Source organism: Siphateles boraxobius, unplaced genomic scaffold (genome assembly GCF_051911475.1).
Source record: "Siphateles boraxobius isolate OS27281-9 unplaced genomic scaffold, OSU_SipBor_1 19, whole genome shotgun sequence".
Lineage (NCBI taxonomy): Eukaryota > Metazoa > Chordata > Actinopteri > Cypriniformes > Leuciscidae > Siphateles > Siphateles boraxobius.
The window spans coordinates 25,548,852-25,571,944 of NW_027508799.1; the positions used below are offsets into that span (position 1 = coordinate 25,548,852).

General features: G+C 38.1%; 3 protein-coding genes across 28 annotated transcripts in view; all 3 read right to left on the reverse strand.

Moving 5' to 3' along the window:
- Positions 1-5,340, reverse strand: part of pdzrn4 (PDZ domain containing ring finger 4) — a 52,716-nt gene extending 47,376 nt beyond the window's left edge. The window contains exon 1 of the mRNA XM_077234502.1: positions 5,260-5,340. The gene's annotated coding sequence lies outside the window, so the exon portion shown is untranslated. The remainder of the gene's footprint in view (positions 1-5,259) is intronic.
- A 1,859-nt stretch (positions 5,341-7,199) lies between these two features.
- On the reverse strand, positions 7,200-18,080 carry cntn1b (contactin 1b). Of its 2 annotated transcripts, XM_077234498.1 has the most exons (24): positions 17,753-18,080; positions 16,261-16,344; positions 15,729-15,770; positions 15,453-15,579; positions 15,129-15,310; positions 14,923-15,018; positions 14,484-14,690; positions 14,266-14,365; positions 13,823-14,004; positions 12,903-13,027; positions 12,673-12,790; positions 12,373-12,523; positions 12,125-12,252; positions 11,451-11,623; positions 11,245-11,368; positions 10,468-10,635; positions 10,050-10,199; positions 9,821-9,891; positions 9,501-9,732; positions 8,888-9,000; positions 8,617-8,806; positions 8,396-8,511; positions 7,896-8,052; positions 7,200-7,741 (listed from the first exon to the last, which is right to left on the reverse strand). In XM_077234498.1, the coding sequence occupies exons 2-24, from the start codon at positions 16,313-16,315 to the stop codon at positions 7,659-7,661; spliced, it is 3,090 nt and encodes a 1,029-aa protein (XP_077090613.1). In that variant the 5' UTR covers positions 16,316-16,344; positions 17,753-18,080; the 3' UTR covers positions 7,200-7,658. The 2 variants fall into 2 exon arrangements, with proteins under 2 accessions (XP_077090613.1, XP_077090614.1); XM_077234499.1 differs by lacking the exons at positions 7,200-7,741; positions 7,896-8,052; positions 8,396-8,511; ... (4 more) ...; positions 10,050-10,199; positions 10,468-10,635 and having other exon boundaries at positions 11,240-11,368; positions 17,753-17,887.
- An 859-nt stretch (positions 18,081-18,939) lies between these two features.
- nrcama (neuronal cell adhesion molecule a) overlaps positions 18,940-23,093 on the reverse strand; it is a 59,631-nt gene continuing 55,477 nt past the window's right edge. For 21 of the 25 annotated variants that reach the window (XM_077234522.1, XM_077234513.1, XM_077234508.1 and 18 more), the window contains one exon: positions 18,940-21,692. In XM_077234522.1, the coding sequence (XP_077090637.1) occupies positions 21,458-21,692 (235 nt within the window). In that variant the 3' untranslated portion in view covers positions 18,940-21,457. Of the gene's footprint in view, positions 21,693-22,241; positions 22,991-23,093 lie in introns of those variants that run through there. The other 4 variants (XM_077234526.1, XM_077234527.1, XM_077234518.1 and 1 more) reach the window with 1 other exon arrangement.

The window sequence follows — 23,093 nt, forward strand, 5'->3', positions numbered from 1 at the left end:
AGGGGCCTAAAGTGTGCCAAGAAAACATCCCCCACACCATTACACCACCACCACCAGCCTGCACAGTGGTAACAAGGCAGGATGGATCCATGTTCTGATTCTGTTTACGCCAAATTCTGACTCTACCATCTGAATTTCTCAACAGAAATCGAGACTCATCAGACCAGGCAACATTTTTCCAGTCTTTAACTGTCAAATTTTGGTGAGCTCTTGCAAATTGTAGCCTCTTTTTCCTATTTGTAGTGGAGATGAGTGGTACCCGGTGGGGTCTTCTGCTGTTGTATCCCATCCGCCTCAATGTTGTGCGTGTTGCGGTTTCACAAATGCTGCATACCTCGGTTGTAACGAGTGGTTATTTCAGTCAAAGTTGCTCTTCTATCAGCTTGAATCAGTCGGCCCATTCTCCTCTGACCTCTAGCATCAAGAAGGCATTATCGCCCACAGGACTGCCGCATACTGGATGTTTTTCACTTTTCACACCATTCTTTGTAAACCCTAGAAATGGTTGTGCGTGAAAATCCCAGTAACTGAGCAGATTGTGAAATACTCCGACCAGCCCGTCTGGCACCAACAACCATGGCACGCACAAAATTGCTTAAATCACCTTTTTTTCCCCATTCTGACATTCAGTTTGGAGTTCAGGAGATTGTCTTGACCAGGACCACGCCCCTAAATGCATTGACGCAACTGTCATGTGATTGGTTGATTAGATAATTGCATTAATGAGAAATTGAACAGGAGTTCCTAATAATCCTTTAGGTGAGTGTATGTACTTACTATAGTAATACAAGTAAATTATGCATAATTACATTCAATGAACCCTAAACCAAACTCTAACTCTATAGTAAGTACATGTTGTTAATTATTACTCAGAACTTAAAAATGACACAGTAACAAAGACACCTTAAAATAAAGTGTAACCGAGTTTTTCTTCCATATTGTAACTTACATTCTAGTCCAACAGATTATTCAAAAATAAAAAAATGTCGGGGGGGGGGGGGGGGGGGGGGGCGATGCATTGAATTGGTTGTTGATTGTATGGAGGCAGGATGGCTGAATTTGAGTTGGCCGTAAATTGTAAGAAATCGACGGGATTTAAGCCGACTAAGGACTGGTTTCACAGGGCTTATAGGATTAGTTCAATTAGGACATTTAAGTAGTTATTATAAACATTACTAAGAGAAAATCATTACTGGAGTGCAGCTTGAGACAAAACAATGGCACTGACATATTTTAAGATAATTATGTCAGTGCACATTTCTTTCAGTTAAAACAGCTCAAACATGCATTTCAGTCTGGGACTATTAAGCCTTGTCTGTGAAACCGGGGTTAAATGTTTGAAAAAGTCAGGCATATGTCATCAAAGTCTGTCTTTTATCGGAAGATCAAGTTGATAAAAAAAGGTAAGAAGTAAAACATGCATGGATGAATCAAATCACAATAAGATCAATTAGTTGCATATAGAAAACAGAGTGAATTTCTAGGTTTTCTAGGTTTGCTTATTTCCATGTCCATGGAAGTTAAACTCATTTGACCCCATCTGTTACAGAAAATAATTTTGACTTATTTCTTTTTCATCTACAATACATTTATTATTCAAAAATACAAAACACTCAATGTGAATACACCTCTTATATAATAGCCATGATTTTCATTTCTGAACTTTGACATTTACGACCCCTGAAGAACCTCATGACTATTCCAAAATCTTTTAAAATATCAGATAATCTGACCTGACATGGAAGGTAGTTCAGGTTATAAAATGTCACATGTGGCGACCACCCTGAATGTTTTTTGTTTTACTATTTGAGGGAGAAATGCATGGAAACCAACAGCATACACTATAGCTTAACTTGTTATAACCCTTTATAACTCCAAAGCACTACATAAGGCATGACTATCACTGTAACACACAATTCAGCTGGTGCACAGTGATGAACACGAGTGACATCTCCACAGTCGATCTATCTCCCTCACAAGCTGCTCTCAGATTGTCAGGCCTGTCATTTTGCTTCCTGTCACTGTAGGCGAGTGATGGCAAATCCTGTGCCTTGAGTTTGAAGTACACCCCCTTCTCGCCCTTTCTCTGTGATGGAGGGGCTTTTAATAAGGTAAAATACAGCTGTAGAGAAGACTGCAGGAACTTTCTGACAGGAAACGCTCACGTCGAACACACAGTTTTGACATTTTAGACAAATTCAAGCTCAGTAATTTCAACAGGGTGAGGAAAAAAATTATTTCATCCAAACCTCTCCAAAGAATAGTTCACCCAAAATGTTTTTTTATCTTCATGAAAGCACGTATAAAGGGACTAAAATAATTTCTATTTATACCTTAATGCATTTATTGTGCCATGCTGCTCATATAAATACATATCTGAGCCTTCTGGAAACAAAATCTGACCACAGAAAACAAAACAGACAGATTCACTTTAATGCTCCTAAGTCTATTCCCTGTCTTCAGTCGTACCTGTTTGTATCCATCCTCCAAACGAATTCTAGGTTTGGATTTTTGAGAACATCATTCTGTTCCCAGCATGACATGAACAGACCTGCACTGTGTTAGACCGGCCTCAGAGATGCATCTGAACACACACATGCACACAAGGCATCAGACAGATTGAGAGTGTGAGAGGGTTGTTGAGAGGTTACTAGATAAGAAGACAGTGACTCTCAACAATGACATATTGCACTCTTTCATTGTCTCTTTCTCTTTGTCTCTCATATTCACCCTTTCCACTGAAATGGTGATGTTGATGCTCATATTAAGCCCAGTAAATGAAAAAAGATGGTTTAGCCCAGTATAATAATTAAACTTAATATAATTATGTTCAAATGTTTAAAGTATATATTACTATACTGTATGTGTGTACCATTGTTATAATGAATAAATTCCTAATAATAATAATTATTATTATATTAAATTTTTCCAGATGAATCTACCAAATGCTTCAGACAATACCGGTTGACATTTTGTGGGTAGAAGGTTTAGGAGACCAGTTTTTCCTGTCCCACAACCACCTTTCTTCATGGAAATGGGGCCCAGACAAATTGGGTTTCCACAGCACTATTTGTGGGAAAAGGGTAAAACATAAACATGAATTGAGGCTATCTTTGTCCATAACTATCACTAGCAAATCAAAATGAAATAAATTAAAACAAAATGGCATTTTGATTTGCCTTAACAGAGTATTAACTCAATCAAGTACAGCCGGTTATCTGTGCTTGGCTGTTGATGCTTTAGGCTGGATATAATCAGTGGTTCAGAACTCATTTCAGAATTCTGGGTAATCCTTAATTACGCTGGGAGATGATGGTGTTGATTGCCATCCGCCTTGCCAAGCTTCGCACAGGAGTAGAAAATTCTGATTTGGTAGGAAGAGCCAATGGAGGTAAAGGGTCTCGCAGCAGGCGAATACAGGCAAAGTGCTGACAAGCCAGAGAAAGGATTTGAAGAGCAATATCAGCCTGAGCACACAAAAAAAACTCAATATTTTCTCTAAAGGAGGTGCGCTTCAATTGCGGGCCGTAAAACGCAATCGATCACCTCTGTAGAGTCATGAGACAAATTAGTTTATACAACACATTTGGTTCTCCGAAGCTTCATTTTCAGATCTGCGTGTCCGTTGCATTAGGGGTGAGATATGCTGTTAGATGATCCTAAACAAGATGTCACGAACAAGCTGATCAGCATGGGATATGTTGAAGTCGCGGCACAGAGGAACACATAGCGCTTCTTTACTGTGCAAACAATCCAATAAAAACGTCGACACAACCAGCAATTACGTACATATATGACACCCCCTGCCAAACCAATAAAACTACAGGGGGTTTGACAAGCGCTGTAACGCTTTGGTGTGTATTATGAATGACAATCCGCATCAAACCGGCCCAGGAGGGTTGTATAAGTCATATATGTCCTCACCGAGACCCCGCTGAACCCTGAGATTCAGCGGCCCACTTCTCGAAAAATGCTTGCCGCTGCACCACAGGCCCTGCCACACACATAAGTGATTTATGATCGTCTGTCAGAGCTAATACGGCCTATTTTAAATGCTCCCAACCAAGCAAAAGTAGAGCCAGACTCATCCACCAGGGCTCATTCTGCCTTTCTGCCACAAAGGTGTCCCTAAATAACAGACATTGCGGTGGCTGATGAAACATTAAACGCATGGAGCACAGATGCACACTAGATCTGCATAAAATGCATTTGTAGGTGGACACAGAACTATCTGGAAGAGAAATGCCAGACATGTTTAAATCACAACTCTTGAGTCTTCCTGGTTTGTGGCATCTCTATAACTCCTCTTTATTGGTGAGGCATGAAGTGTGCTGTTAAAAATACAAATATGGTGTTTTTGTATAAAGGTAAGTTACAGTGCTGGGAATCTCTCTAACTTTGAATTTTGTTCAGTGCAAGAAACTCAATCAAAAGTCTCAATGTAATATCAATGCTGTCTAGAAGAAACAACTGAGATATGAAAGAGATACACAACATGCACTCTGCTAACACAATCAATTTAAACATCCACACAACTTACACAACTTGCATTCTCAGGTAATGTACAAACACTATACATTAGGCATTATATTCAAAAATGACTTCCACAACCAAAACAACAAAACCCCTGAATGATAAGACAGGATTAAACTAAACACACAGTATCCATCACACCACGGCAATAAGGCCACGTGTTGTGTTCGAGGAGTTGTGTAAATCTGTGCTCTGTATGTCACTGCAAGTTCTGCTTAATTAAGAGCCCTAATGACGAAGTTTAATTAGTGGTTTATGAAGCAAGATTTTTATATGGATGAAGTGTTCACGCATGCTCATATGGACACAAAAACTAATCTATCTCTATAGATGCACTCTATACTTACAAACTATTACAATCATCTCCGCAAATATAGGCAAATATGGCCCATTTTGTAGTACAATTCATATTTACACAATAGGACGGGCTAGTAAGAATGTTTCATCATTCTAGACATTATAGTACAATTTAAATGCATAAAAAAGACGAATAGAATACAGTAATACATGGAATAGGATTCATTGTTCTGGCTCTATTGTTCTACTGGTTATGTTATGCTGACATCTACTGGATGCATCCGAACATCAAGGCAGTGAGCCTTTTGTTAAATGGCGGTACATTTGAAGTTATAAAACGAAAACATTGCAATGTTTCAACATTTAACAGGTATAAAACTTTTTTTAGTTATAAAAAAATATATATGTGAGATAAACAGAAAAACTCACTAATTTCGTTTCCGATGTTGAGTTGCTTTTATGGACTCAAAAGATGTGATTGTTTGTCGAGTTTCAGTACATAGGACGAGAAGGTAATCGCACGCTGTGTTCAGGCGTCCTCAAAAAGGCGGTAGAGGACGTTTATTAAATTAATTTAGACTGCTAATGGATTCAGGGCTCTCAAGTCTCACGCAGTGGGCGTGAGACACACGCATTTCAACCCGTTCACACGCTCACACGCCACACCTTGTATTTCTCACGCTGAGGAGTAAGGGAACTTGTCCCGCTATACAATTCATGGATGAGTGCGCAGGCAAACGGAGGGAAGTTCTCTGCCGAGTTCATAGCATCTGTCTCGATGGTCCCGAGTTATACAGAGTTTAATGCCAGCTACCAGCCAATCAGAAATTAGAATTAGTTGTTTCCGGGTAAATTATGTGTTCCCGCTGCAAGCACGTTCGTTACTAGACAACACGCGCGCACACGGAGTGGAAGTTGAACGAGCAAGATCTGATGAATGAATGCGGTTTGCGGCATACATTTATTTTAATTTTTTTTAGCATTTTGATTTTACGATTCCTGGACGAAATCTCTTGCCTGTGATCAAAGACAGTGATAGCTGATGTTGAGGAGTATAGCCAAATTCGTGCTAAATTATTTTCTATGCATTCAAAAACTCTCAAACTGCTTTTAAAGGGGCCATCGAATGCAAAATACACTTTTATATGGTGTTTGCATATAAATGTGTCTTTGCAGTGTGTGGACACAACCACCATGCAATGAAAAAAATCCATTTACTTTTTTTTAATCCTCAAAAAGCCAAAAAGTTGTTGCTCATTATAATTTAAAGAGACATGCACCGAAACGGGTCACTGTGAACAGAGCTGTTTTTGAGGAGGTAAAAAGGGTGTTGTTTTACACTACCATTGAGAAATATTAACCAAAGTATGTTACAAACTTTACATGAACACCCCAAAAGAATCATACCAACTTGTGGAAAATGGGCATCCGATGACCCCTGTAAAGGTGACCGGTTTGGGTCTTGACATACATGCTCAGGGCAAGTTATGACACATTTTTATGTACATTGAGCACTGATGTTCAATTGGCTTGTTTGGGGTCAAATTTATTTTTATTTTTCAATACATTTTTATTTTTTAAATATAACTTTATTTTATTTGGATGAATTTGTCTTTTATCAGATTTACCAATTGTTATAATTTCCATTTGTGCTGGTCAATTATGAACATAGGCAAAATTGAACTGCTAGCAAAAATTGAAGCGAATTTGGTTAGGTCGAGGGACCGCTGCTGCAAATATGTGGGTGGCTCCTCCCCTAACAGGTCTCACTCTAAACTTTTGCTAAAACTTGAGAGCCCTGTGGATTTATAAATAAATTGAAGTCTGTTGTTAACATTACCTTAAGATAGCCTACTAAATACGTTTTTGTACAAAATAAATTACACACATTCATTCCCAAACGTGCATAATTAAGACTATATTGCTAACAAGTTAGCAAGCTAAATAAGGACTAAATAGTAGCCTACCACAAGGATGTGTGTTTATGTGAAGAATCAGACTGTTCGGTTCAGTTAGGCTAGTCCTTAAATAGAAATTTGGAATTTAACATAAAGTGAAATTGGTTTGGGGTTTTAATGAATGAATAAACTTGAGACATTTGAAGTGTTTAAAACTAAATACCTTTCATGCTAAATGAAAGACATATAGGCCTAATTTGTCAGACATGTATACACAATAGTTCTCACAACAAAAGAAGTGCCTCTGATTTTAAAAAAACATGCCACTATGGTGTTTAGGCAAATAAATAAATAAATTGTAAGTATATCAGCATGATTCAAACATTCTTTGTTTTCAGATAGAAACTTGAATGGTATGATTTTAACAGGGTTATGAAATATGGTAGTTTCAATCACTCATGAGATGAAAACTTGACAAAAGAAAAGCAATTTGTTTAATGTTTTCAATGTTTACTGATATACAGATGAAAATTTCAGTGTAGGCTACTCTAAATGTTTAGCAAAATAGTAGCAAGATACTAAGAAAGTCACTTTAAAAACAGTGACAAATTTAGTACATCTGCTGACATTGAAACAAATGACCAACAAAACATGTTCTGTAATAAATATGTCTTATGGATAACTGATGGAAAGTCATAAAAAACATTACCATATCCTGATACTATATATTTATTTTACAAGACCATTTCATTAGTTGATTGTGGGGATTTTGTAAGGCAAATCAAGAGGGTAAATATAAACTTTTTTTTATATATTTTGCACTCCAAAACAAACTTTATCTTCACCATGAAAAACATCCCTGTAAGGAAATGCACTCGGACTACATTAGGATTGTTTTTCAGAAGTCGATTTTGTTGTCTTGTTGTTTGCCTACAGGCCTAAATTCATCCAACCCAGAGCCAACAGCAAGACAGAGGCAACACTGAGAGATTCAGCACCCAGAGCTGCTTTACCTGAACACAATACAAAACAATAATGAGAAAGACAAGTATAACGGTTAGATCTGTGGAACTGTGTCAGCCTGAAAATACTGAAAAGGTATAAATACGGAAAATGATGGATGAGGTTTTGAAAGGAAATAATTAATTAGTAAAAGGAAGTATTCACCTTGTACTCTGATCTGTGATATGGGTCCATCACCTCCCTCACAGCGGGCTCGGACCTCTATGACATAATCACCGGTTTCTGGCATGGGAAAGTCGATGTAGTGCCTGCCGGTGGTGTAAAGCTTTCCATAACGCTCCCCTTCCTTTCGGAACAAAATCTGAAAGAAAGATACAAATGGTTACAATATTTCTAAAGTATCAATACACACAACAAAATCAGTGAAAATAAAATAAAATAAAATAAATATAAAGGATAAACTAAAATAACAGCATTAAAATAAGGTTCCGGTAATAAAAAAATAAAATAATAAAATGTAAAATGATAAATTAAAATAAGAGTATTAAAATAAGGTTCTATACAATTTTCTTTTTTTAAATAAAGGCATTCAAATAAGGTTCCAGTAAAAAAAAAAAAAAAAAGTATAAAGGATGAAATAAAATAAAATACATTAAAATAAAGGCATTAAAATAAGGTTCCAGGAATAAATATAACCGACTCACCTTGTAACCCTCCACATAGGACTCATTCCAGTAGTTATAGATGTGATCCCAATACAGATAGAGCCATTTGCGTGTAAAGCTGACATATTTGTATACTCTCAAATTGCGACTTGGAGCTGGAAAGACGATACACAAATATTATCACTACATTTAAGCTCTAGTTTCAAATGTAAGGCCTGTATAAACCCATGGGCAAGTAATGCGAAGTGCAAATCTCTTACGGGGTCTCCTGGTGAACATTTCACAGTGCTCGCTGGGCGGTCCGAGCCCGGCTCCGTTGAACGCTCTTACCTCTATAAGGTAATGAGAGTCAGGCCGCATGTTCTCCAGGCGCGTTTGGTTAATCATTCTATGCACAATGACTCTCGAGGCAGCAGCCTCATTATCATCGTACTTTCTCCAGTAACGAATCTAGACACCAAATGAAGAGACATGAGGTTTAAAAGTTCAAAACTTCATGATTATTTTCCTATTATTCCACTTAGGACTCACCTGGTATCCGTCAACCCACTTTGGCGGTGCCTGGTAGACTGGTAACCACCAGACCAAAGCCTCTGTAGAGGTGACCTGGCGGGCGTAGACGTCTAATGGAGCTTCAGTCGGTGCTGAGGGAGATATGACATGTGTTAAAGGTGCAGTGTGTAAAATTTAAGAGGATCTATTGTCAGAAATGCATTATAATATACATAACTATGTTTTGAGTGGTGTATAAAGACCTTACAAAATTATTTAAAAACCGTTATGTTTTTATTAACTTAGAATGAGCCATTTCTATCTACATGAACCACAGGTCTCCCTACACTTTAAGTTGCCATTTTGCGCCGCGATGTTTCTACAGTAGCCCTAAACGGACAAACTTCTCTACAGACCACGTTGCTTGACTGGCAACTCTCTGCTGTCTCAGACGAACAACATGTTTGTATTGTTTTGGGCACCATAGCTTATTCGAAAGGGTGCGAAAGGGTTCTCGGCTGCGAATTGCAACCAATTCGCAACCGGACCGCTAGATGCCGCTAAAATCTACACACTGCACCTTTAAAGCAAGGATACTTCAACTAATTAATGAGCAAATAAGAGGCGGTCGGATACCATCAAACCTTCTCACCTAGGCGTGGCGAGAAGACCACTGCTATAAGACTTGGGGGTCCTTCTCCTTTGCTGTTGAAGGTGCTCACTTTGACCTGTATCTCTGTGTCTGGGGTCATGCTCTCTTTGTAGACGTAGCGTCTCGTCTCAGGATCCTCCATGATTGACCATTTCCACTCTTTATCCTCATGCGGCTTGAACGCCACAGCGTAGCCAAATTTTTTACCGAAGAAGAACTGAGGTTTCACAGGCTGCAATGGAATCAAGGACATGAGGGACACATCAGAAATTTGCCACTGAACACTAATCAACATATATAAGTACAGTCCATATACGTACAGTCCAGGTCACGATTAACTCTCCGGTTATTCCCACCTGACCAATGACGTCAGAAGGAGCTACTGTAGGTACTGAGATAAGAGAAAGCCTGGGTGAGTCTATGTACATCACAGATGCACATAGACTCTGATTTTACTAAAACACTGATTTTACTAAAACACTTAATAAATTATTGCAGATCAATTTTTTATTAAATATGGAAAGCTGTACTCTTTCTAAATAAACTCACTGGCATCCCATGTCTTGATTTTAATGGACGGACGGCTGTTTTCCCCAGCTCCAAATTCATTGATGGCATAAACACGGAATTCATATTGCATCCAGGGGTAAAGTTCAACAACGGTTGCTGACTCTGAAGATCCATCCAAAAACACAGGAGCTGGGAAAACAACATTTGTTCACTCTTTGTTCTTATCAAGTTTAGAACATGATCACAAGAGCAAAACACACTAAGATCACATTAAGAATACATTAAGGTCTTCACAAGATCTTCTCAAATGTGACAGAAAAAGTCAAATCGAATGAACTATATTCTAAAACAGAATGCAAATACTTACAAAAATACTTCTGTATTGTTTTACTGTTTTCTTAGAAAATTAGTCAGAAATGTTTAAGATAAGCGTTTTGTCTCCCTCTAGTGGACTCACTAGTGGATGCAGTTTTCCAGTCCTCTGGATCCAGGGCGTAAAAGTCTCGTGTTTGCACAACATGCTGGATAAGGGGACTGCCGTGGTCTGATCCCAGACACCATCGCAGTTTTACTGACGTGACTCCAATCTCTTCCACACGGATGCCACCCGGAGGACCAGGCAAGCCTGAAGCGAAAACGGTCGATATTCGCGACAATGTCATGATGGTCTATTTGATGTAAATAATAATGCAATAATACAAACCATTAGTTGTTCAACAGAAAAACATCACCTCATTGTTTTTAAAGAGGCCACTGGATCAGTGTGTTGTGATTGGTCAAATGCTTCAAGGGTGTTTCAGAAATGTCATGCCCCTTACCATATTAACACTGGATTTGGGCTGTAAAAAACAACATCTCTTGGACATGACATGAAACACTACTAACGCAACTCAACCAGGCCTCACCCCTTTTATTGTGCAAACCTTGGGCAGGAATTATTTATATGAGGAATATTGTGACACGGACATTCCCGGAAGAAACCTCAAAACTACAAATCGAGGTGTATCAGGGAGTTCAGAAACAGTGCACACATTATATAGAGAGTAACTCCCTTCGGAATGGGCTTTGTGCTTTGTAACTTTGCAGAACTTTTCATGCTTAAACAGCAACATTATACACTAAAGAAAGTTGAAAATGTAGAAAAGAACAATAGGTCCTCTTTAACATTTATCTTCAAGTTTTTAATCATATGCACATATTATAAGCTAGGACACATGCAGTTGAAATCACTAACCTTTGACGAAAACTTCAGCTTCCGCGGTGGCGTTGTCCACTATAGTCTGAGCTGTGCAGGTATAGTGTCCTGCATGCCTCACCTGAATATTCTTGATCAGCAGGTCTCCACTGTGCTCATGACCCTGCAAAAACACACACACAAACAATGAATGTCCTCCTGTATTTCCCATCAACAGAACTCCTGGGATTCTTGCCTCTGCTCACCATGAGCTGCTCGTAGTGTTCAAAGTCTGTGTAGAAGTTGATGACGTAGGAATCGACAGTCCAGATGAAGGTGATGTCCAGGCTGGGGTCATATGATGCGGAGCACTGGAGAACTCTACTGTCACCAACAACTGCCTCAGTGTCTGATGGAGCCTCAGTAATCTTGGTGGCCTCTGAGAAAATTAAATAGATGCAAATGCATACACTTCATATTAATTGAGAGGCTATATGGAATATCGATAATAGTGAAAAACATATAAAAGGAATATTTACAAAAGTGACCAGTCAAAAAATCCAATGATAAATACTAATAGATTTACATAAATTTTAACCTAAAATCTTTATGTTGATAAAAGAGTAAATAAAATGCATCAACTATCTATATGCACTATTCAGCCCATAATAATTATATTTATAAGATAATCGAAATTAATTTCAGAAAATTATGTTAAAATTCTATCGTTAATTCATTAATTATTATATAAATCAAATTAAATAACTACACTCAAGACTGCATTTAGGTGGGCATAGTTTTTCCTTAATTCATAAAATAAAACAATAAAATAAAATGAAATGAAACAAAATAATACAATAAAACAATAAAATGAAATGAAATGACATTATAAAATAAAATAAAAATTAGTGTAGGTGAGGAGATTTGAATTTTGTCTGACCGGTAATAGTTAGGGTCCCTGTGCTGTTGGATTTGCCGCGGTCATTCTCAGCGTAACAGGTGTACGAGCCCTCATCACTTTTTGTTGCATTCAGAATCTCCAGACTTCCATCATCCCAAATTAACATCCTGAAAAATAAGGATGAAAAGAGATGATGCTGATCATAACTGTGGCTAAGCTTCTATCATCACCATAACACTATGATTTACCTGTAAGTCAATGCATGTATTTAACATGGACTGACTAACCTTGAAGAGTTGGTCAGTAACTCTGAGCCTCGTTTCCAGATGAACTTGGGTTTTGGAGCAGCACGGGGTTTGCACTCTATGACCACACGTCCATTTTCAGCCCCTAGCAGAACCTTTTTCACTGGATTATAAATGAATGTTGGTGCACAGGCTGTGAAGAGACCATTGGAGACACTCAACCTTCAAAAATAGTTACGTGCCTTTTTTAAATAACCCTTCAGAAAAGTGCAGCTCTTTCTATTTTTCAATGTAAACTACTACTTCAGAAGCATGACAGTAAAGAAGTATTTAAAAGCTCACAGACGACCCGAAGCTCTGCGCTGGCATAGATGGTCCCCCATTCATTCTCAGCAATGCACTGGTACATGCCTGAATCCTCAAACGTGAGGCTGGAGAACTTCAGCTCCCCTTTGCCGTACTGGAGATCAGAAAAAAATGTAGCAGAACACAGGCTTACTTGACATAAAACATAGTGAAAAACTCAAAGTTCTTATATGGGTTTTCCACAGCAAATAAAACAGGGTATTAACCGAATAGCCATCCTTCAGCCAGCGTATCCATGGCTGGGGCTTCCCCACGGCAACACATCTGAGAGTGAGCTCACTACCAACATCTTTCTCTGTGTCATTGATGTGCTCAGCCCACTCTGGAGCACCTGGGGAAACAATATAATATAATATAATTAGTTCTGTCAAATCGATTAAAAATCGATTAATCACAATTAATCGCATCTAACATATATGACATATATACACATACATACACACACACACACACACACACACACACACACACACACACACACACACACACACACACACACACACACACACACACACACACACACACACACACACACACACACACACACACACATATATATAGTTATATCTTTACAACATTTTGTTAGATGTGATTTTTTTTGACAGCACTTTATAATAATAATAGAATGTAATATAATATAATATAAAATTAGTTCTGTCAAATCGATTAATCACAATTAATCGCATCTAACATATGTAATGTGTATATATATATATATACACACACACAAACACTCACACACACACACACAAACACACACACACACACACACGTGTGTATTTACAAACTTTTGTTAGATGCGATTAATCGTTTTGACAGCACTTTACAATATAAATAATATAATATTCATTTTGTCAAATCGATTAAAAATCGATTAATTGCATCTAACACACACACACACACACACACACACACACACACACACACACATATATATATATATATACACATACACGTATATATATAAAAACTTTTGTTGGATGCAATTAATCGTGATTCATCAATGTGGCAATAATATAATATAATATAATATAATACTTTCTGTAGTTAATAAAAGACATGTTTATCCAACAAATACATAAAACAGAACTAAACCAGAGTCTGTTGAATTTTGAGTTTGTGTTACCCTCCACATAGAGCCACTGTCGATACCAGTCCATTCCCTTAACGTTGAGCGTCTCACACTCGTAGCTGCCCTCATCCTCGTACTGAACATTAAGCAGGTGCAGTAAAGCTCCATTCATGCTGACCTCATAGTTGGGCGGGAGATCAGCATCTAATTTCCTCCAGCGGATATGTGGGAGAGGACTGAAAGGTATAAAGATTGAGTTTATATGGTTAGAAACAACCCTAAAACGAGCGAAGAACAAATCTAATGCTATTGTGCAAGTAACAAAGTACTATGGTATTACCATGTTTTTAGGACATGTACCATGATTATATAATGATATTCTTTGAAATACTGTTAATACTATGATGCATTCCTTCAGACCCATTGTAATTTAATATGAAAGTACCATGGTATCAGCGTTCAGACTATATGAACAGCATCTGCATTTGTTGACTCACTTTCCAAGGGCAAAGCACTCCAGAGTGATGTTCTGTGCCACCAAAGCATAAGTCTTGGGAAATTTCACACGGATATCTGCAGGATATCGCTTCACCTCCTCTGTGTAATGGGCAGAGATGAAAAGCTAGGTCATAATTGACCTTTAGAAACAACAGTGCTCTCAGTAAGGCAATTATGAGTAACACCTTGGTATTGTGGGTAATGAGAAAGCACTCACTCTCTATTTGTGGAATCAGAGGAATCGGCATGCTGAAAACACTCTTGCCGATGGTGGGACTTGAAACAAAACAAGAATAATTCCCGACGTCTGATGCCTCAACTTTAGCGATGTACAGATTCCCAGTGGTCTGAGACACGAAACGCCTCTGGTCTGGGAGGATGAAGTTGGGGAAGTCGTTATAGATCCAGCGGAACATCACTTCACCTGGGAGACAAACAAAACAATTGATAGAAATAAGATTTGAGTTGCTGGAAGGCAAGTGGACATTAATCATCTTTTTTTGTAGCACTTCTTTTTTACTATGTGATTTATGTGAAAACCTTGCAACATAAATGTTAGCATAGATTCACAAATGTTTTTTGTTGTTGTTGTTTTACTGTATCATGGTGGTTGTATAAATCTACTAGGGAACTTCTAAGAAGGGATCAGGTCTTACTTGGATATCGAGAGGGAGGAGAACACAGCAGGACGGCCCCCTGTCCCTCTTTAACATTCACCGGTTCTCTCTCATCTGTAGGAAACTGGTTCAGGTCTGCAGCCCGAAAAATAAAAAAAATGAACTGAGGAGAGGATATGACAAAAGAGAAATCTGGTAACAGTTCACAGCCTTTACAAACATAACAAGTCCTGTCCGTCACATACATCCAAATTTGACGGAGGCCTCTTTGCTGATGACGGTGCCGTAGACGTTATTGGCCACACACACATATTTCCCAGCATGCTTGCTCTTTTCTGGGTTGGTGATGAGCAGGTTTCCTCCCACCAGGCTAAAGTGCTCATCAGGCTGTTCCATTAGTTTAATCTCCCAGTTGTTTAACCACCATCTGTGAAATACAGGCTTTCGTTAATGACCTTTTTCTCAAAGATTCTTCTTGCAAGTGATAAACACATCTCTGCAATAGGGATTTTCCCATACAGACAGAGGTCATGACAAACAAAACTCGGGATCAGGAAAGAAAACATTACTTGATGATGGCCGGTGGGTTGGCCCGCACTCTGCAATTCATGGAGATTTTGTTCTCTGGTGAATCCTCTGCGTACACAGTGTCTAGAGGCTCCTCCTCAAATATAGGGCCAAAGCCTGTGGCCTCCTCTGATGGACATGACATGAGCCAGCATTACACTCAATCTACAAAAAGCTAACCTAGACCTAACTAGCAACAATGTGGCAAAAACATCAACACTTCATGCTATGTTTATACTAATGTTTGCCGGACTTGTAAGTGAAAGTTAAAGACTTACTGTCAAAAATTCTGGGTTCAAATATCCTGGGTTTAATTGCAGCTGGAGTGGGAAGAAAACAAATCAACATGATTTTAATTCGACTTCATTTACTTGGACAGCAATGGAGACTATCCGTACTATAGATGTAATTTTTACATGTAATTAATTTTGTACAAATTCAGGTGAATCACACAATATACATACATATTTGGTATGTTTATTAAGCGGTTTTCCTCATGGGGATTATTGACTGCATTTTGCATATTGGCAAAATTTAAAGAGTAGGCCTACATAAAAAATAAATAAAAAACTTGTTGATTTTACATAAAGTTCATTCTCATGACTACGGAATAATCTTAACCGAAACTCTATGTGAAAACGTTTTTTTTTTTAGATGTTCAGAGATAAAAATACACATTATATCTGGTTTAATGTCATTTTCTACTTTTGAAGACATTCCTATAAATACATTTTGGATAAATTATTGGGATAATTCTGTTGCTAAAATTTAGCCAAGTAAACACACACAAACACACACTCAGTTCCTCACCGGCCATTAAGAAGAAGTAAGAGAGAACACACAGAAACATGGCTGTGGTCACCATCTTGTAGATCTAACAGTTAAAACCCAGACCTGAGAAAGAGAAGGAGAAAAAGAGAGAGTGTGTGAGGAGGGTGAAGTGCTCTGTGTAGCTGTCTTGCTCTGATGCCATAGATTGAGTCCAAAATGGAAATATAAGCAATTTATCACAGCCTACCAACATAACTGTGAATCAGCAAACTCCCTCATCTATATCACATAGCCTACACATAAGCGCAAATGAACACATGAAGCAAAGGTAAGTCTGAGACCTAGTAGGCTATACATGCATATTGTAGACTAATGCAGTGAGTTCTAAGAATGATAATGCAATCTCCTTGATAACGCATGCAAGCATCTCTTTATCTGATGTTGCTGCACTTTTAAACATTAACCCTTGCAGAAGGTTAGAAAGGAATTTTTTTGTCTGCCTTGCAAGACGTGTCCATTCATTATGCATCTCAAGAAACGGCAACTCTCACGCACATGCAATTTCATCCTTGAGCATGTACTTGTCTGTCTGCATGTTTGGCCATAAAATACTCGTAAAAGACTGTCCTTGTGGTTGCAATTTATGCACATGTTGTCTACTTCTATCCATGGTATTTTCACCAATCTCTTCTAATCTCATTGCATCCTCTGATCTGCTGTCTGCTCTTGTCCTGCACACTGGGATTTAGGTCAGTGCATGCTTGTAAACTCATTCTAACGGAGTGGCAGTAAAAAAATCTAGCAGCTTCCTGATTCCAAAATATCTTTAAACACAATTGAATGCTTTACAGTCTAATTTAACAGAGCAATACAAATCATGCGTGATGTCACTTCCCCTTCCCTCACTATTTTTCGCAAAACTATTATGCAGTGAATTATGAATGAATGATAATGCCAACGTATTATTAAAGTATATTCAAGCCCTAATAAATCTAATAACTGCGTCATGGATGATAACGGATGATAACTATTTGGCGCCGCCCTCCGACATAACACTGTCATTACAATCTATCTTTAATGTTACCAGGAAACCGAGGACTAACTTCTGTCCCGTTTAAACTTTACACAAGTAAATACAATATGTAATTAACTCGTATCACAGCTTGTTTCAGCAGAACAATTCGAAAATATATCAGTATTTTAAAAAATAAATAATTTTGCAATAATTTGTATGAATCCACATCCTGTATTTATTAATTTGGTTTGTTTTCATTTGTAATGTAATTTTAATATTTAGGCTATTATTATTTTATTATGCATTTTGTTTATTTGTTTTATGTATTTTTAATGTTAAACGGATGACATCCACCAGACTCATCCACCCTGTTCTTCTGCATTGCGGTATTCCCAAACTGCGCGGAACACCTCCATCCAGACTTTAGCATGCAGACTAGAACTCCTGAAGGTCACAGACAGATCATATTTTCACCAGAATACCCTATACATATAATTATATCAGCAGCAAACTTACCCGGAAGAATGTGTTAAATCCTTCGTCAAACCCACAGAGCTGGATCAGAACCACCGCATCGTCCCGCAGACCAGCGGGGAGACACACAGACACATGGCCCGCGCATGCAAGCCAGATGCAAGCCTGCTATTGGATGAGAGCGGAAACTGCGCATGACAGGACTGATGCTCTCGGAGTCCATGTGCTGCTGCAGTGGGTCTCAAACTGATGGTCAAGGTATTTTTAAGGCATTTGCGAATGATTCAGAATGTATGGACTACGATATTTGGTGATTTAAGAGGCTTATCCACACACATCTGTTCAAATCCACTGGATTAAATTCTTACACTCAGGGGGAGGGAGAGAAATAGATTTTAGTTGTTTATACGGAGTAACATCACTGCAGGGAGGAACGTTATGCCACACACACACACACACACACACACACACACACACACACACACACACACACACACACACACACACACACACACACACACACACACACACACACACACACACACACACAATTCAAATCAAAGAGAATCAATCCAATCGGATAAAGAGGCCAAAAGGCTTGAGGCTATTTTACTCTCCAGGGCAGACACATAAAACCTGAATGTGCAATGTAAAATTTAGGGGACAGTGGGGTAAGTTGAGCTATACTTTTTGCTTAAGTTGTCCTATTTACTAATGTACCTAATTATATATTGTGGGTTTTTCTGCTATAATGTTAGGCCATAGAAACATGACATTTTTTCTCAGTCAATAACATAATTGAACTTGCCCCACCTGCGGCAGGTGCTAAGTTGGGTCATTGGAGGTCAATTTTCATTTAAATAAAAAATATATACACAAATTAGCTTATACTAAAATGCATTATCCACATTTTCATGCACAATATTAACAGTAAAAAAACTTATATATATTATGAATAAAATATAATGAATAAATTAATAATAAAACAGCCATGAGAAAGTTTAATATTATTTAAATCAAAAGAATTTTTTTTAGTAAAGAATGTTTACAAAAAAAAATACAAAATGAGAAAAGGCTTTAGCTTTGACTTCAAAAATCACTTCGGCATGCAAAAAAACTTTTAGCAATTTTTTTTTTGTTGAAAAGTTACAGTTTTGTAACTGTGAATAAATGTGCTTTGATTAAGATAATTGTTGTGTACAAGGAATAAAATCAAAAACAGACAGATGGTAGTGAAATCCGGAAACCAACATTTATTTTAATTCTTTTATATACAAAATATTTTTTTTTTGTTTTGAGATTATATTATATAGAGTAAACCATTTCACAGCCTTTCATGCTTTAATTTCATGTAGCTTTAACATTAATCAGAATATTATTTCACACACTACGTTTCATCCGTCCTTGCCCCCTCCGACATAAACACATCAAAAGATTCTGCACCCACAGCAGTGCAATCCGGCCTCCTTCTTTGGGGATGCGTCCATTTCTTCTCTTATTTTTCCTAGACAGAAAAATGTCAGAACCTAGCTGGCCAAATAGAAAAGAAAACAACAGTGCCATTAAAAGAATAAGAGCTGATGTGTGTGTGTGAATTCAGGTGGAACACTGTGCGGTTTAATGCAGTGCTACCTTACAGTACGTATACTCAATCATCGGTTGATCCCTGTTTTTCTCACTCAAGGGTTTTAGGAAATGGGGGTGTCGTCACTTTTCAACTGGGTTTCTTTTTTCACCCAAAGTGACTTACAGTACATACATTGCTGGGACAGTCCCTCTAGAACATCCTGGGATTTTGCGTGATGGGCTATAGGATATCTCAGCAGCTTTCCCCTGCATTCTTTCATGAGTCCAAAATCATTTTGGCTGGATATTTACAAAGCAAATGTCATATCTATACATTAAAAAGCAGACAATTACAAACTAAAAAACTTGATGCAAGTTATGACAAGCTAAATCATGAAAATCTAGGGCCTTGCCAAAAAACAGAGACTCGCCCCATATATACAGTGCGCAGACATCCTCAAACACACACAGCCATCACACACACGTACATATGCATGTCTGCATAAACCGCACATACTCCAGCCATATTTGACGGCAGCACCACTGCCGACCGTGTGTTCAGTGAAGCCCTGATTTCACTCCACTCGACAGCTTGTAATACTTCATAACATGCAATAACATGGTTTAAAAAACAGTTACATGTGAGTGTGTATATTTCTACCTACTGGTGTCGCATATGTTGAGATTTTTCTAAGGACAGGCTACTGTAAATACCACAGTCGGATGTTTCCATCACCTTTATGAGTTGCCATCAATGTGTCAGATCTGACCAATCAACAGCAGTTCACTCATTACAGAAAAGTGGCAGTATTTTTAGCTGTCAATAAGGGGAATGAGATGCCCCTCACCCCAATTTGAGGTGATTTCTGTGGCAGCTGAGTATGTGCCATCATTTCCTGAAGTCTTGCGGTCTTCAGTCAGCCCTGGACTTCGGTATCACTTGCAGTACTGATATAAAAGGACTCAAAGCGATGAGAAGGACTCGTTTTTTGATTATAGAATAATGATTTCTACCAAGGCACTACGGAACCGTGCTGAGGGGCCTTCACTGCATCCCATACTGTAAAACCACACCAAGGGCGGTGTGAATTCTGGCGCCCAACACGGGGCTACGGGTGGCTATATGGCTGACTGGGGGGGCTTTCCTTCACAAAAACCATCCTGGGTGAAGTGAACCTTAACTTCTTAAGTCGGTCACTGACTTTTCGTCAGGGATGAAACATCGAAAGAGGTTCGCCGTGAATAAATATAAGGGTGCAAAATAAACCACAAAAGAACTGAAAAAGGACAAAACCACGTCTGCGTGCTTGTGTGTCAAAAACATGCTACCTCATCCCTGATAACCAGTTTTTAATTTCTGTGATTTTTTCATTTATTCGAAACTTCTGTCTGCCAAAAAGACGCCTAAGAACAGCTTTTACACGTATTACATACTTCACAACAATGCCCACAAAGACATTGGTGCCTGAAATGTGCATTATACCGATTTTAACACTGACGACAGAACGTAACAGGCATTAGCTGTGAAGCAAAAGTGGCATCAATACAGTCAGACGAGGTTCACTGTCTCCACAAAGCTGGCTAAAGGTGCGGTCACATTAGCGAAATTCTGGCGGAATTCACATGCATAAAGGTCCATTGAATATTGTTAATATGTGGCGAAATCTTTCTCCCTTACGCAAAATTCCCAAATTCCTAGTGAAATGACTGGTTTTCACCTGTGAAAATTCAGTTAACAACAGTAAATGTGACCACACCTTAATGCTAATTCGCAGAAGGCATGATGTCAATAACTGATTCCATGCGTGTCCAGGGTACAAGATGGTGTGATATAATGCCATCTGACAATAAATAGGGCCATGTTAATAAAATAGTTTCTTATATATATCAATTTATATATTCCTATACACATATATTAATATATATGTATACTTGCAATAAGATAATATGCTTATTAAGTCATGTGATGTTCACTCTGACCAATCGCAGTGAAGCTAGGACTGGCCCTCTGCTTGCATTTTGCATAATATCTCACTGTCTTACATTAGGGGAGTTTGTTTTATTTGTTTTTCTGTGTGATGTCAGGGGGTCACAGTGCAATAGAGAAAGTTCTCCATAAGATGGTGTGACAAGGGGAAGGGGTGTTGGATGGGTCAAAGGTCACGAGGGGTATCCAGGTAGTCACACAAAGGAGTTCATGGCATTGACCGGGGAAGGAGCTTCCGAACTTTCGTTGCCCTCCGCCGTGTCTTTTTCCTTCTTCCCACTGTACTGTCCGATGAATGAGCCGTCCTCGTTGAACTGGCCGTCTCCTCCCTCGCCGTAATCTACCAGGCTGTCGTCACTGTCGTCCTTCTTGACCGTGCCATTGGATGGGGTCCGGCTGCCCTTTAGGGGCTTGTGATCCTCCGTATCACTGATGTAAAGAGCAGAGACAAGGGGGAGGGGAGGATATTACAAACAGCACAATTTAAAACTAGATATTGGAGATTGTCCATTTCCAACATGCTGTTTAGTGCAGGTATTTTCACGACAGTCCATAAATGCGTCTCTCCTACATCCGGGAGGTAGTAGATGGTAATAACTGGTCATAACGTGCATTTGAAAGGGTAAGTTAGGGCACATTCATCATAATGCATAAACCACTTCTCTTAAAAAAATTAAAAAAAAAAAAAAACAGAAAATGACCATTGAGGATTTCTGAACAAATGCAGTAAAATAATAATATAAATGAAGTAAAATCACAATAAGCAATCAAAAAGTACAAATACATTTTTTCAGACTTAATATTTTTGTTAAGGTTGGATTTAGCTTGTCCATGAGATTTACAGCTATTCATTTAATGATCTACTGTAACTAAGAGATGAATAATGGGGGAATTTATGCATGCAAGATTTGCAAAGCCCCTCTTACCTTTCTAAAGACCTGAACTCCCCCCAATATCAAAACACACAAGAGGAACAAATGAGACAGACTGGCATGTTTGACAATGAGGTTATTACTTTGCAATAAAGACAAACGTATGCAGTGACATTATACACACAACAAATGATGGACTTCATGAACAGGACATGGAATGTTAATACAAAGACAAAAAACGAACATGACAGATGACTTCAATTGCAATTCTGATTTGGGATATTCAGAAGCTGAAATTGAATTTGAATGATTTAAGGGTCCATTGTCTATAATTTTATAATTTAATATTTATTCATTAACATTTAATATATAATATTTATTTCAAATATTTGAATTTATGCCCTGAATTAGCTACTTTAAGCTGAGACCAATTCATCAGTCAGTTCCAATCATATCTACTGCATTGTAACAGCAATATGACAATACGACCAGACATATTACTAGAAATTCACACAAATACAAAATAATAAATTAAAAAGAATAATAAATATCATCAATGACCATACATAGTATTGATGACACAAAACAAAATCACAGAAATAAATCCAGCATTAATGTAAATCAGGAAGGCAATTGATTTGACATTTAAAATGTGCTAAATAAATAAAAATGTAAAATGAAGAAATTAAATAAAAATGTGTAAAATAATTGTATACAGTCACATAGTACATAGCTTTGGTTAAGGATTGTAATAATATATAAAAAGGGTTGCTTCTGCTTTCCTCAAGCTGTTTGTGGAGGGGCACAGATGTTTACATTCATCTCACAGGAATGAAAAAATTACAGTCTGAATCCCTGAGCAAGAGAAGTTTGTTTTCAATGAGTCGTGAAACCACAACAAAAACACCAGTCCAATTTAAACATTTAGTTCTTATGATTTCTGTCTGTAGTGAAATAA